The sequence below is a fragment of the Scyliorhinus canicula genome, chromosome 4 (assembly GCF_902713615.1).
Source record: "Scyliorhinus canicula chromosome 4, sScyCan1.1, whole genome shotgun sequence".
Classification (NCBI taxonomy): Eukaryota; Metazoa; Chordata; class Chondrichthyes; order Carcharhiniformes; family Scyliorhinidae; genus Scyliorhinus; species Scyliorhinus canicula.
Genome location: NC_052149.1, coordinates 5,403,141 through 5,417,557, shown reverse-complemented (window position 1 = coordinate 5,417,557; position 14,417 = coordinate 5,403,141). Strand labels below are relative to the sequence as shown.

Genomic DNA, 14,417 nt, shown 5'->3' with positions numbered 1-14,417 from the left:
TTTTCCCCCCACCCCCCTCCACCCCTTTGGAATTCTGCTGCTGCTGACATTTTAATTTTCCCCGAGAAAGTCGATGAACGGCTGCCACCTCCGGGTGAACCCTAACATTGACCCTCTTAAGGCAAACCTTATTTTCTCGAGGCTGAGAAACCCAGCCATGTCACTAACCCAGGTCTCTACACTCAGGGGCTTCGAGTCCCTCCACATTCACAAGATCCGTCTCCGGACTACCAGGGAGGCAAAGGCCAAGGCGTCAGCCTCTTTCACCCCCCCGAACTCCCGGATCTTCCGACACTCCAAAGATCGCCACCTCCGGACTCGGCACCGCCCGTGTTTTTAGCACCGTAGACATTGCTAAACCCTGCCAAAACCCTCCAAGCTTCGGGCATGCCTAAAACATGCACAACATTGAGGGCCGAAGGGCCTGTTCTGTGCTATACTGTTCTATGTTCTATGTGGACATGATGTGCTGGGCTTCCCGCCCACCTCGCACACCTATCCGCTACCCCGAAAAACCTGCTCATCCTAACCGCTGACGTGTATGCCCGGTGGACTACCTTAAATTGTATCAGGCTAAGCCTGGCGCACGATGAGGAGGTATTAACCCTGCATAGGGCATCCGCCCACAGACCCGCCTCTATCTCTCCTCCTAGCTCGTCCTCCCACTTGCCCTTGAGCTCCGCCACCGGAGTTTCCTCCAGCTCCAAAAGCTCCTGGTAAATATTTCAAACCTTCCCCTCTCCCACCCAGGCACCGGAGACCACTCCATCCTGTATCCCCCATGGCGGCAGCAGCAGAAAAGCCAGCAACTGCTTTCTCAGGAAGTCTCGCACCTGCAAATACCTAAACTGCTGGCAATTCTAACTTATCCTCCAAAGCTTTCAAGCTGGGGAAGCTCCCATCTATAAATAGATCCTCCATCCTTCCGATTCCTGCCCTTTGCCAACTCCGGAACCCACCATCTAAAAGTGCGGGAGAGGAGCCGGAGATGTAAAAGCGGGAGAGGAGCCACCTTCTCTAACCTAAGGGGTTGAGTGAATATCAGGTCAGCTCTTTCTTTCTTTTTCTTGTTTTATCTGCAAGTTATCTAGAGGGGATGGCAGGGAAGGCCGTGCAATGCTCCTCCTGCAGAATGTTTGAGGTGAGGGACGCCGTCAGTGTCCCTGCTGATTACACCTGTGGGAAGTGCACCCATCTCCGGCTCCTCAGAAACCACGTTAGGGAACTGGAGCAACTTCGGATCATTCGGGAGGCAGAGGTGGTCATAGATAGTATCTTCAGGGATGTAGTTACTCCGAAGAATGAAGATAGATGGGTGATGGTGAGAGGGGCTGGGAGGAAGCAGTCAGTGCAGGGATCCTCTGTGGTCGTTCCCCTTAGTAACAAGTATACCGCTTTGGATACTGGTGTGGGGGGGCCTTATCAAGGGTAAGCCATGGGATACAGGTCTCTGGCATAGAGTCTGTCCCTGTTGCTCAGAAGGGAAGGGAGGAGAAGAGTAGAGCATTAGTCATTGGAGACTCCATAGTTAGGGGGGACAGATAGGAGATTTTGTGGGAACGAGAGAGACTCGCGGTTGGTGTGTTGCCTCCCAGGTGCCAGGGTCCGTGACATCTCGGATCGTGTTTTTGGGATCCTTAAGGGGGAGGGGGAGTCGCCCTTGGTGTGGTCCACATAAGTACCAATGACATAGGTAGGAAAAGGGATAGGGGTGTAAGGCAGGAATTCAAGGAGCTAGGGTGGAAACTTATAGCTAGAACAAACAGAGTAACAGAGTTATTATCTCTGGGTTGTTACTCGTGCCATGTGCTAGCGAGACGAGGAATAGGGAGAGAGAACAGTTGAACACGTGGCTACAGGGATGGTGCAGGAGGGAGAGATTCAGATACCTGGTTAATTGGGGCTCATTCTGGGGTAGGTGGGACCTCTACAAACGGGATGGTCGACACCTGGACCAGAGGGGTACCAATATCCTGGGGGGGGGGGGGGGGGGGGGGGGGGGTGGAATTTGCTAATGCTCTTCGTGAGGGTTTAAAGTAATTCAGCAGGGGGTTGGGAACCTGAATTGTATCTCCAGTGTACAGGAAGTTGAGAGTAGTGAGGTCATGAGTAAGGTTTCAAGGTCGCAGGAGTGTACCAGCAGGCAGGAAGGTGGTTTAAAGTGTGTCTACTTCAAAACCAGGAGCATCCGGAATAAGGTGCGTGAATTTGCAGCATGGGTTGGTACCTGGGACTTCGATGTGGCCATTTCGGAGACATGAAATGAAAATCGCTTATTGTCACGAGTAGGCTTCAATGAAGTTACTGTGAAAAGCCCCTAGTCGCCACATTCCGGCGCCTGTCCGGGGAGGCTGGTACGGGAATCGAACCGTGCTGCTGGCCTGCTTGGTCTGCTTTAAAAGCCAGCGATTTAGCCCAGTGTGCTAATAGAGCAGGGACAGGAATGGTTGTTGCAGGTTCCGGGGTTTAGATGTTTCAGTAAGCTCAGGGAAGGTGGTAAAAGAGGGGAGGTGTGGCATTGTTAGTAAAGGACAATATTACGGTGGCAGAAAGGATGTTTGATGAGGACTTGTCTACTGAGGTAGTATGGGCTGAGGTTAGAAACAGGAAAGGAGAGGTCACCCTTTTAGGGCTTTTCTATAGGCCTCCGAAAAGTTCCAGAGATGTCGAGGAAAGGATTGCAAAGGTGATTTTGGATAGGAACGAAAGTAACAGGGTAGTTGTTATGCGGGTCTTTAACTTTCCAAATATTGACTGGAAACTCTATAGTTCGAGTACTTTAGATGGGTCAGTTTTTGTCCAATGTGTGCAGGAGGGTTTCCCGACACACTATGTAGATATGCCAACGAGAGGCGAGGCCGTATTGGATTTGGTACTGGGTAATGAACCAGGACAGGTTTTAGATTTGGAGGTAGGTGAGCACTTTGGTGATAGTGACCACAATTCGGTTATGTTTACTTCAGCGATGGAAAGGGATAGGTATATACGGCAGGGCAAGAGTTATAGCTGGGAGAAAGGCAATTATTATGCGATTAGGCAAGACTTAGGATGCATCGGCTGGAGAGGAAAACTGCAGGGGATGGGCACAATTGAAATGTGGAGCTTGTGCAAGCTACTGCGTGTCCTTGATAAGTATGTACCTGTCAGGCAAGGAGGAAGTGGTCGAGCGAGGGAACCGTGGTTTACTGAAGTAGTTGAATCACTTGTCAAGAGGAGGCTTATGTAAAGATGAGACCTGAAGGTTCAGTTAGGGCGCTTGAGAGTTACAAGTTAGCCAGGAAGGACGTAAAGAGAGAGCTAAGAAGAGCCAGGACGGGACATGAGAAGTCCTTGGCAGGTAGGATCAAGGAAAACCTTAAAGCTTTCTATAGGTATGTCAGGAATAAAAGAATGACTAGGGTACGAGTAGGGCCAGTCAAGGACAGTAGTGGGAAGTTGTGCGTGGAGTCCGAGGAGGTAGGAGAGGCGCTAAATGTATATTTTTCGTCAGTATTCACACAGGAAAAAGACAATGTTGAATACTGAGATACAAGCGACTAGACTAGGCGGGATTGAGATTGATAAGTAGGAGGTGTTAGCATTCTAGAAAGTGTGAAAATAGATAATTCCCCTGGGCTGGTTGGGAAGCTAGGGAAGAGATTGCAGAGCCTTTGGCTTTGATCTTTATGTCGTCATTGTCTGCAGGAATAGTGCCAGAAGACTGGAGGATAGCAAATATTGTCCCCTTGTTCAAGAAGGGAAGTAGAGACAACCGCGGTAACTAAAGACCAGTGAGCCTTATTTCTGTTGTGGGCAAAGTCTTGGAAAGGATTCTAAGAGATAGGATTTATAATCATTGAGAAAGGAATAATTTGATTAGGGATAGTCAACACGGTTTTGTGAATGGTAGGTCGTGCCTCACAAACCTTATTGAGTTCTTTAAGAAGATGACCAAACAGGTGGATGAGGGTAAAGCAGTTGATGTGGTGTATATCGATTTCAGTAAAGCGTTTGATAAGGTTCCCCACGGTAGGCTATTGCAGAAAATATAGAGGCATGGGATTCAGGGTGATTTAGCAGTTTGCATCAGACAGAGGGTGGTGGTTGATGGGAATGTTCAGCCTGGAGTTCAGTTACTAGTGGTGGACCACAAGGATCTGTTTTGGGGCCACTGCTGTTTGTTATTTGAGGAGGGCGTAAAAGGATGGGTGAGTAAATTTGCGGATGACACTAAAGTTGGTGGAGTTGCGGACAGTGCGGAAGGATGTTGTAGGTTACAGAGGGACATAGATAAGCTGCAGAGCTGGGCTGAGAAGTGGCAAATGGAGTTTAATGCAGAAAAGTGTGAGGTGATTCATTTTGGAAGGAGTAACAGGATTACTCGCATTATAGGAAGGATGTGGAAGCATTGGAAAGGGTGCAGAGAAGATTTACCAGAATGTTGCCTGGTATGGAGGGAAGATCTTATGAGGGAAGGCTGAGGGACTTGAGGCTGTTTTCGTTAGAGAGAAGAAGGTTAAGAGGTGACTTAATTGAGGCATACAAGATGATCAGGGGATTAGATAGGGTGGACTGTGAGAGCCTTTTTCCTCGGATGGTGATGGCTAGCACGAGGGGACATAGCTTTACATTGAGGGGAGATAGATATAGGACAGATGTCAGAGGTAGGTTCTTTACTCAGAGAGTAGTAAGGGCGTGGAATGCCCTGCCTGCAACAGTAGTGGACTCACCAACATTAAGGGCATTTAAATGGCCATTGGATAAATATATGGATTATAAGGGAATAGTGTAGATGAGCTTGAGATTGGTTTCACAGGTCGGTGCAACATCGAGGGCCGAAGGGCCTGTACTGCGCTGTAATGTTCTATTTTTCTATCTAGCCTACCCGGTATAAACCGATGGTTATTATAAATCAGGGTCCAAACCGATGCTCCCTCCACTCTCTTATATCTCCTCCATTGCCCCCAGATTCTCAGAGCCGCCACCACCACCGGACTTGTGGAGTATTTCCTCCACTAATCTATCCCTCTCAGCCCGTTCTGCCTTTTCTCTGTGAGCCCGTATTGAGATTAATTCCCCTCTGACCACTGCCTTCAGAACTTCCCAAACCGTCGCTGGGGAGACCTCCCCTGAATCATTTGTTTCCAGGCAATTCTGGATGGACTTGATCACCCGCCCACAGACTTCCTCGTCCGCTAGCAACCCCACATCCAGTCTGCACAGCGGACTCTCCACACTAACCCGTAGATCCACCCAATGTGGGGCATGATCCGACACTGTGATTGCCGAGTACTCAGTATCTACCACCTCCGGTATTAGGGCCCTGCTCAGAACAAAATAGTCGATGCGAGAGTATACCTTGCGGATATGTGGGAAAAAGGAAAACTCCTTTGCCCATGGCCGTGCAAACCTCCCTGGATCTACTCCCCCCTATCTATGCCATAAATCTCTTCAATTCCTTTGCCGTGGGCGCCCTCCTCCCTGTCCTGGATTTTGACCGATCCAATTCCGGATCAATGACTGTGTTAGAATCCCCTCCCAGGATCATGTTATGTAACTCTAAGTCTGGGATCTTACCTAAAACCCGCCTCATAAATTCCACATTGCCCCAATTCGGAGCATATATGTTCACGAGTACCACCCGCACCCCCTCCAGCTTCCCACTCACCATTATGTACCTACCCCCCCGTGTCTGACACGATTCTCCCTGCCTCGCATGTCACTCGTTGGTTGATCAAGATCGCTACCCCCCCTGGCCTTTGAGACCAGTCCTGAGTGGAACACTTGGCTAACCCACCCCTTCCTCAATCTCGTCTGGTCCGTAACCTTTAGGTGTGTCTCTTGTAGCATTGCCACGTCCGCCTTAAGCTCTCTCAAATGCACAAACACGCGAGCCCTCTTGACCGGCCCATCCAGTCCTCTTAACGTTCCACGTAACCAGCCATCACCCTTTTTAGACCAGCCTTTAGCTTGCACTCTCCCCCCCTCAGGCAGTCGCCGTTCCCAATCTCCCATTTGTCCCCTAGTAACAGTTCCACCCCTGTCGGCAAAGCAGCTCCCCCCCCCCACTCCTCCCCTCGCAACAACACTAGAAACTCAACCCCCCCCCCCCCCCAAGTCAAGCTCCAGCTTTACACCTGCTCACCCCCCACTGCGCTTCCGAGAGTCAGCTGACCTATTCTCACTCGATAGCTCCCGCCCCCTGGCACCAAGCAGTCTGTCTCCCCATTGTTCTCTCCCCTCTCCCCCCACTTGGGCAAACATATTAAAAGCATCACATTCCCCTGTAAACAAACATCGGAAAAAACAGTGAAGAAACAGCCACTTTAGCAAAATAATCACCCAAAAAGCTGAACCAACCCCAAAGCCCATCCCCCCTCTAACCAGCTCCCTGCAAGACAAAGTTACCTTTAGCCATCCAAACAGCCCTTATTACAAATAGCGCTACTTATATTTATATAACCCAGCACAACAAATCTCCAGCACAGTACTTATCCAAGGCTTCAGTGGTTTTTAATTCTTTAATAGAAGTCCATACTTCGTCTGGTGTTTTGCAGTAGAAGTCCCGTTCCTCATGTGTGACCCACAGACGGGCTGGGTACAACATCCCAAACTTCACCCCCTTCTTAAAGAGGGACGTTTTTGCCCGATTAAACCCAGCTCGCCTCTTGGCCAAATCCGCACCCAGGTCCTGATAATTGCGCAGCTCACAGTTCTCCCATTTGATGCTCCGTTCCTTCTTGGCCCACCGCAGAACGTGTTCCTTGTCCAGGAATCGGTGAAAGCATACCACCATCGCCCTCGGCGGCTCATTCGCTTGGGGCTTCGTCGCGAGCTCTCTGTGCGCTCTATCCACTTCCAGGGGGCGAGGGAACGCCTCAGCCCCCATCAACTTCTCCAGCATGTCCGTCACATAAGTCCTCACTGCCTTCAGGAGGCCGACAATTCTAAGATTCTGCCTCCTGGACCTGTTCTCCAGGCCCTCCAGCTTCTCCTGCATTCTGTTCTGGCGGTCGTTCATCATCGCCACCTTGGCCTCCAGCGCGGTTAGATATTCCTCGTGCTCGGACACCTTTTTCCCCACCTCCTGGATTGCTCTTCCATGTGTCTCCTGATTTTGCACAACTTGATCAATCGAAGCCTTAAATCGGGTCCAGAGTGTCCTTCTTCAGCTTGGCGAAGGAATCTTCGAATAACTTCACACCAGCTGCTCCGTCGGCCACTGTGCCGTCTCCCCGCGGCCCTTGCTCTCCGCCATGCTTTCCCGCGATACCGGCTCTGCTCGCGTCTTTCTTATAGGACTTTGTCTTCCCACACGGCCACTTCAAATCCAATTCTCCATACATTGGAGGGGGATTTCTCCTCACTGTCTCACGCTTCACCGATTCATTCCATAAAATCCGGAAAAAAACGGGTGGGGGAAGGTCCAAGAGTCCGTCACAGGCGGGAGCTATCAAATGAGCGACCTACTCCTCCATGGCTGCCACTGGAAATCCCTCCATTTCCCTTTTTAATTACATGCTGTACCTGCGTACCGACTTTCTGCGATTCATGAACAAAGACACCCAGATCCCTCTGCCCAGACACATCTTGAATTTACTTTCCATTTAGATAATAATTTACCTTTCTATTTTTTTCAACCAAAAACCTCTACATTAAACTCCATCCAAATTTCGGACAAAATCGCCTCGCCTATCCATACCTGTAAAATCTGTATCTCCCCTTCCCTGCCCGCTTTCCCACCTATTTTAGTATCATTCGCAAATGTAGCGGTGCTACACTCTGTTCCTGCTTGCAGATCATTTAAGAAGCGTGTAAAAGGACAGAGAATTCCAGAGCTAATGGCCAAAGCAGCTGAAGGCATGGCCACCAAAAGTGAGGAAATTAAAATCAGGGATTGACAAGAGGAGGGTTAAGGTTTAGGGGTGCACTGAGATGGCAACATGCTAGGCCATTAAGAGGTCGGACGGAAAGAATGAGAATAAAAAAAATATTTCATTTCCCATTTCCCCCAAAAGGTCAGTATTAGAAGGGAAGAAATTTTTAAAAACTGAAAACAAATTTCAATCAGTCAAATGCTCCTATCTGCCACCAGCATTACAGGAGATTAAAGCACTTGTCAAAATTTCCGTCACAATACTAATCTTTTTGAGACCAGGGGCCCTGTTCACAGGCCCATGTGTGTGTGTGTGTTAGCTCTTCCTGCACACATCAATCTGCTTCTAACCACAGTCACATCGGCTATTTTTAAATTTCAGATAAAACATATTGTCAATGCTGACAGGCACGTGACACTCAAAGAAAGATTTTCCAAAAAGCATTGCTTCAAATTAAAAGAACCTCAAAAGGCCAAAGTAGAAATGACCGAGATTTTACTCACACAAGCCAAAAAGTGAAGATTTTAGTTGAATAATTCAGTTTAGTTTTTAAAAACTATTTTGGCTGATGACACTGAGGCAGTCTCTATCAGGTCATGCATTAGAACATAGAACTTGGAGTGCAGCAGGAGGCCATTCGGCCCATCAAGTCTGCACCGACCCACTCAAGCCCTCACTTTCACCCTAGCCCCGTAACCCAATAACCCCATCTAACCTTTTTTTTGGTCACTAAAGAGCAATTGATCACGGCCAATCCACCTAACCCGCACATCTTCGGACTGTGGGAGGAAACCGGAGCACCCGGAGGAAACCCACGCACACACGGGAAGAACGTGCAGACTCCGCACAGACAGTGACCCAGCGGGGAATCGAACCTGGGACCCTGGCACTGTGAAGCCACAGTGCTAGCCACTTGTGCTACCGTGCTGCCCATTGTGGAGTGTCACTGTCCAGTTAGTCAGGCCTGTCTAAAATGAAGCACTGCAGCCTTGCTTTGTCCCAGGTAACAACCCTGTGCACAGGTGAATCTATCCTGAAATGCCCAGGTGCACTCATCCATGCTGCCCAGTACACCAGCTTGTGCCCAGATGTGCCAAACCTATGGTGCCCCAGTTGCAGCCATCCTGTAGCTCCCCAAGTGCACAGGTTCACACTGCCCCAACTACAGCAGCCTCCGTGTTCCAGGGGGCGAACCTCCAGCCACGCTGCGTTGGAAAGGCTGCTCTCCACGGAACAGCCTGGCCGGTTAAAAGTCGGAGACCCAGCTCTCGGATCTACCTGGCTCGCAATGCCGCGCGAGACTCAACACAATCTCGCAAGGCCAAACCCACCCACAATGGGCAGGATCACTTTATGGCAAATCTGCATATTAGAGGGAGGCAGTAAGCCTCGTGAATTTCTTTTGCGGGCCTCAGGGATCCTCCAGATCTCTCACTACAACGGGGTGTCCTGGCGAGCAGAGCTCCCCATTGTAAAAAAAACAAGGCCTCAGCCACACCTTCTCTAGTCAGATCCCTTCGTCAAAGCAAGTCCTGTTGGATAGCCCCTATGTGTGAAACACGCTCATCGGGGCTTTGTTCCCTTTTGGAAAAATTGCACCTCGGCCCTCCAGGTGTAACCTGCGCCCCGGCCCTCCAGGTGTAACCTGTGCCCCGGCCCTCCAGGTGTAACCTGCGCCCCGGCCCGGCCCTCCGGGTGTAACCTGCGCCCCGGCCCTCCGGGTGTAACCTGCGCCCCGGCCCTCCGGGTGTAACCTGCGCCCCGGCCCTCCGGGCGTAACCTGCGCCCCGGCCCTCCGGGTGTAACCTGCGCCCCGGCCCTCCGGGTGTAACCTGCGCCCCGGCCCTCTGGGTGTAACCTGCGCCCCGGCCCTCCGGGTGTAACCTGCGCCCTGGCCCTCCGGGTGTAACCTGCGCCTCGGCCCTCCGGGTGTACCCTGCGCCCCGGCCCTCCGGGTGTAACCTGCGCCCCGGCCCTCCGGGTGTAACCTGCGCCCCGGCCCTCCGGGTGTACCAGATAAGTGCTCCAGGCACATCTGTCCCACAGTGCCCTAGGTGTTGTTGCCCTAGGTGTGCCAGTTTGCTCCAAGTGCAGCCACCTCAATGACCCAGGCATGTCAGCCTTACTCACCTTCACTCACTCACCTGCCCTGCCCTTCCTGTGGACAAGTGTGTGTGTTAGCGGCGGTGGAGTGGTGGCAGAGGGGGTGGGGTGGGGGAAATCCGGGGTGGGGAAATCCGGGGTGGGGGAAATCCGGGGGGGGGGGATCCGCTCCCTCCCTCCAGCATTAAAGCAGCGCCATCAACTTACTTCCTTTTTTATTTCAGCCATCTCGTCCTCGGTGAGCTGCACAGACTCCATTAGGGCCGGGTTCCGGGGAAAGGCTGGTGTGAATCTGCTTTCTGACTCTCCCTGTCTCTCTCTCACACACACGGGGGGAAATGCCCAGGCTGTGAAATGCCCAGGCTCCCGGGGGGGGGGTGAAATTCACCAGCTCCCTCTCGCACCAAGCAGCATGTCTGTATTGGTAAACTGGCCACTTCCTGGCTTTTTCTTTCACACAACTGTTAGGGGGAAGCCGGTTGTAATTCGAGCCAATTACAACCTCCGCACCTTCAGCAATTTCCTCTGCCAGGACTGACGTCAAAAAGTTTCAGCCCCAAACTCTTGGGGTTGTGAGTGTGGGAAGTTGGCCAGTCAGCAGCGGAAGTTTCAGCGCAGATAGCACTGCCGCAGCTTTAACATTGGTTAAACACAACCTCCCTTCTACAGGGGCTTCACCTGCTCAAAAGTCCTGAACGGGTGAAAATTATTTTCTTTCCACTATTTCCATTTCCTCCCACTATTTCCATTTCCTCTTTTGAAAAACAAAGTCTTGTCTTTTGGGAAAATTTCTTGGCGGCAATTTAAAAGGTCAAGATGTGGAGATGCCGGCGTTGGACTGGGGTGAGCACAGTAAGAAGTCTGACAACACCAGGTTAAAGTCCAGTGCTCCGAAAGCTCGTGTTCGAAACAAACCTGTTGGACTTTAACCTGGTGTTGTAAGACTTCTTACTAATTTAAAAGGTAGCAAATTAATGAATTCACCGTATTGATCAACTCACTCAGACCAACCAGTTTTTGCTGAGGTTCACTTCAGCTCCCCCAACCCGACCAGCATCTCCCTCTATACCTTTCTCACTCACCGGTTTAAACTTCCCGCTTGAATGTATCCATACTATTCACATCAAACACTCCCTGTGGGGCAGGGGTGAGGTCCACATTATCACCACTCTCTGGGTCAAGCAGATTCTCCTGAATTCCCGACTGGATTTATCGGAGACTGCTGTTTATGTTTATGCGCCCAGTTTTAAACAGCGGGATGGTAATAATAATCTTTATTGTCACAAGTAGGCTTACATTAACACTGCAATGAAGTTACTGTCAAAAGCCCCTAGTCGCCACATTCCGGCAAACATGAAGGCAACCGATCTTTGGTCGGTGATGAGGGTGAACCTTCTACCTGCGAGGGAGTGCCTCCAGTGTCGTACAGCCCCCACAATGGCTTGTGCTTCCTTTTCGACCGAGGGGTGTCGAAGTTCCGAAGCGGAGAGGGTTCAGGAGAAGAATGCGACGGGTCTCCCTGCCTGATTCAGTGTGGCTGCTAGAGCTACCTCTGAGGCGTCGCTCTCTGCCTGAAAAGGGACGGATTCATCCACCGCCCGCATGGCCGCTTTGGCGATGTCCTCCTTGATCCGAGTGAAGGCCTGACGAGCCTCAGCCGATAGAGGGAAGAGTGTGGCCTTAAATAGTGGGCGGGCTTTGTCCGCATACTGAGGGACCCACTGGGCGTAATACGAGAAGAATCCCAGGCACCTTTTGAGGGCCCTGGGACAATGAGGGAGAGGGAGTTCTAAGAGTTCATACGGTCCGGGTCGGGGCCCAGGACTCCGTTTTCCACGACATAGCCGAGGATGGCTAGCCTGGTCGTGCGGAAAACGCATTTCTCCATGTTGTAAGTGAGGTTGAGTTTCTGGGCCGTCTGGAGAAATCGATGGAGGTTGGCATCGTGGTCCTGCTGGTCATAGCCGCAGATGGTGACGATATCCAAGGACGGAAGCGTGGCCCGCAGCCCGTACTGGTCCACTATTCGGTCCATTGCTCGTTGGAACACCGAGACCCCATTCGTGACTGTAGCCACCTAAAATGGACGCTGAGCTACAAAATAAGCCAAGCGCTAAGACTGCTGGGAAACAGACAGTTTAGCCAGAACAGCAGTCTGCAAAGAGAGCATTTTGCATTCTGAAGCAGCAGAAACCAGTTTGGGCCCAGGTGAGAAGACCTTAGCTAGGTGCAAATGGCAAAACGCTTTGCATGCTAATGAGGCAATCAGACCTGAACACCCACACAATAGATACATTTGATTCTGAATGGACACATTTTAATCAAGGCCCAGACATCGAGGCACCAGAAACCTCCAAACAAAAGGGCATAAGAAACGCCCCCCCCCCATCACGGAGACCCCCTCGCATTGGGGAATTAAAACAGTATCGATGAGGAATTGACCCAATAGGTAAAGCCCGCCCAAGAAGAGGGAAGGACAATGGAATCCCTATAAAAGACAGGGACCTCGTGTTGTCCGGTCTGCTTTTCCGTGCTCCGGCTCTGACCAAGACCTTGAAGATATACTCTGACTCCAGCCATCGAGCACCAGCCGCCGAACCGTACCAGTACCAGTACCAGTACTGCCAGTACGACGCTCGCTACGCGAACTAAGCCCGCTAGAACCCCCAGTGACCAGAACGCTTGCTGAAGGTTGCAGCCCAAGACCAGGACGAAGGCCTCGCTCCCTGACCTTGCCTGTTCCTGTTAGATAAGTATTCTGATTACTTTAGTTTAGTCATAGCTTAGTCTCTTAGTGTGTGCATGAATATTTATTATTACTGTATAATAAATATTATCGTTTGGACCTTACTAATCGGTGTATCGTCTTTATTACTTTGAACTTGACCTTGGAATATTCATGACGTTGTCTATACGGCAACTGGCGACTCCTAAAGCTGAATAAATACATAAGACAGAGCCTAGTGGTGTTAAGCACTTGGAAGTTAATACACCCCAATAAACGCGTTTTACGCTCATAGTAAAACGTGCAACAGTGACACCAAAGGGAACCCGGAGTAAATGGAAGAGGCAGCCATTGGCCTCGAACGCCGTGTAATGGCGGTCCTCCGGGCGGATTGGGAGCTGGTGGTTGTGTTGATCCTTGTGTCTTAATAAAGCTCGTAGTCTCAAAGTTGAAGTAGATGCTTTATTGTGAGTTTGTTCTGTCTTCAGTGCTTAACTTACAGTTACCTCGATGCTGCTTGCCTATGTCCTGCTACCAATTTCCCCTTCTGTGAAGTGTGTCCTCACTTCCTGTTCCTCTGTATTTATAGCTCTCCCGTGCTCCCTCTAGTGCTTGCTCAGTTGGATTGCATCTACACTGATATACAATCACCACATCCCCCCTTTTTTCTTTACATATTTTCTGTACATTGTTAAAGAAAATTGTACAAAACAGTTAGATTACTTACGATATGTGTATCTATACAAGTGATGGTGCTATTGCATATTTTACAAAGCCAATTTATATTTATGTGTCCAATCTTCATTAAAAACATTCACGAGTCCAAACTTGATGAATTTGTTCATTGAGTTTTTTCTTTTTCGTTGTTGACGTGGTGATATTGATTTTGCAACTCCGTTGTGAATGTTGTCGGTGTTCTTGTTATTTTAAGTAACCAATACATCATCCCATGGTGTTTGAATGGTCGAACCACTGATGTTGACTGACATGGACTTTTTTCTGTGCTTGTGGTATCGATTTAGTATGTCATCTGCCTTGTAAGCTGGTGTGCTTGCTTGTTCTGGAGTAGATGTGAGTTTGCGCGATTCGTTGTCATCCCATGGCATGTTTGTAGTCTTGTCATTGTTTTGCAGTGTGCTGTGGCATTGTCCTTCATGGGTTGACGTTCATGGTCTTGTTCATGCATGGTGTTCGCCAGGGAGTGTTTGCTTGCTTCCATTTTGGTGTCTTTCAACGAGCTGTTTATGGAGGCTCGCGTCACTCTCTTTGTGGAGTCTTTCATCACTCTCTCTGTGGAGCCTGTCATCGCTCTCTCTGTGGAGTCTTTCTGTGCTCTCTGTGTGGCGTCGTCTTCATCTTGGGTATTGCTGTCATCCAATGTATCGACGATCTGCCATGGCACCATGGTGTTGGATTCATCTACCACGAGTAGAGTCGTGTTGAGCTTTGCTACTGTGTTGCTGATGCTGTAATCAGCATATCCAAATAACTCAGCCATGTCTGAGTAATATTGTTCGAAAAACAAATCATCTTTTTTTGTTTCGGATTTGTTATCGTTTTCTTCATCTTTTTTTGTTTTGGAATTGTTTTTGTTCTCTTCACTTTGGGTGGTGCAGACTGCTTGTTCCAGGGTGTTGTGAGAGTTATTTTCAACTGCTGGTGTAAGTTCAGACGTTTTTCTGTCTTTTGCCAAGATGGCGGCCCCCATGGGTCGCATGTGGTGGGTGGGGGCG

At 50.0% G+C, this 14,417-nt stretch overlaps 1 protein-coding gene across 3 annotated transcripts in view; it reads right to left on the bottom strand.

The window, feature by feature from the left end:
* bcl10 (BCL10 immune signaling adaptor) overlaps positions 1-10,502 on the bottom strand; it is a 49,513-nt gene extending 39,011 nt beyond the window's left edge. For 2 of the 3 annotated variants that reach the window (XM_038793622.1, XM_038793621.1), the window contains exon 1: positions 10,167-10,502. Coding sequence is in view for 2 of the 3 variants with exons in the window: in XM_038793621.1 (XP_038649549.1) it covers positions 10,167-10,217 (51 nt within the window). In the remaining variant the exon portion in view is untranslated. The remainder of the gene's footprint in view (positions 1-10,166) is intronic. The other variant, XM_038793620.1, reaches the window with a different exon arrangement.
* Between the last annotated feature and the right edge of the window lie 3,915 nt (positions 10,503-14,417).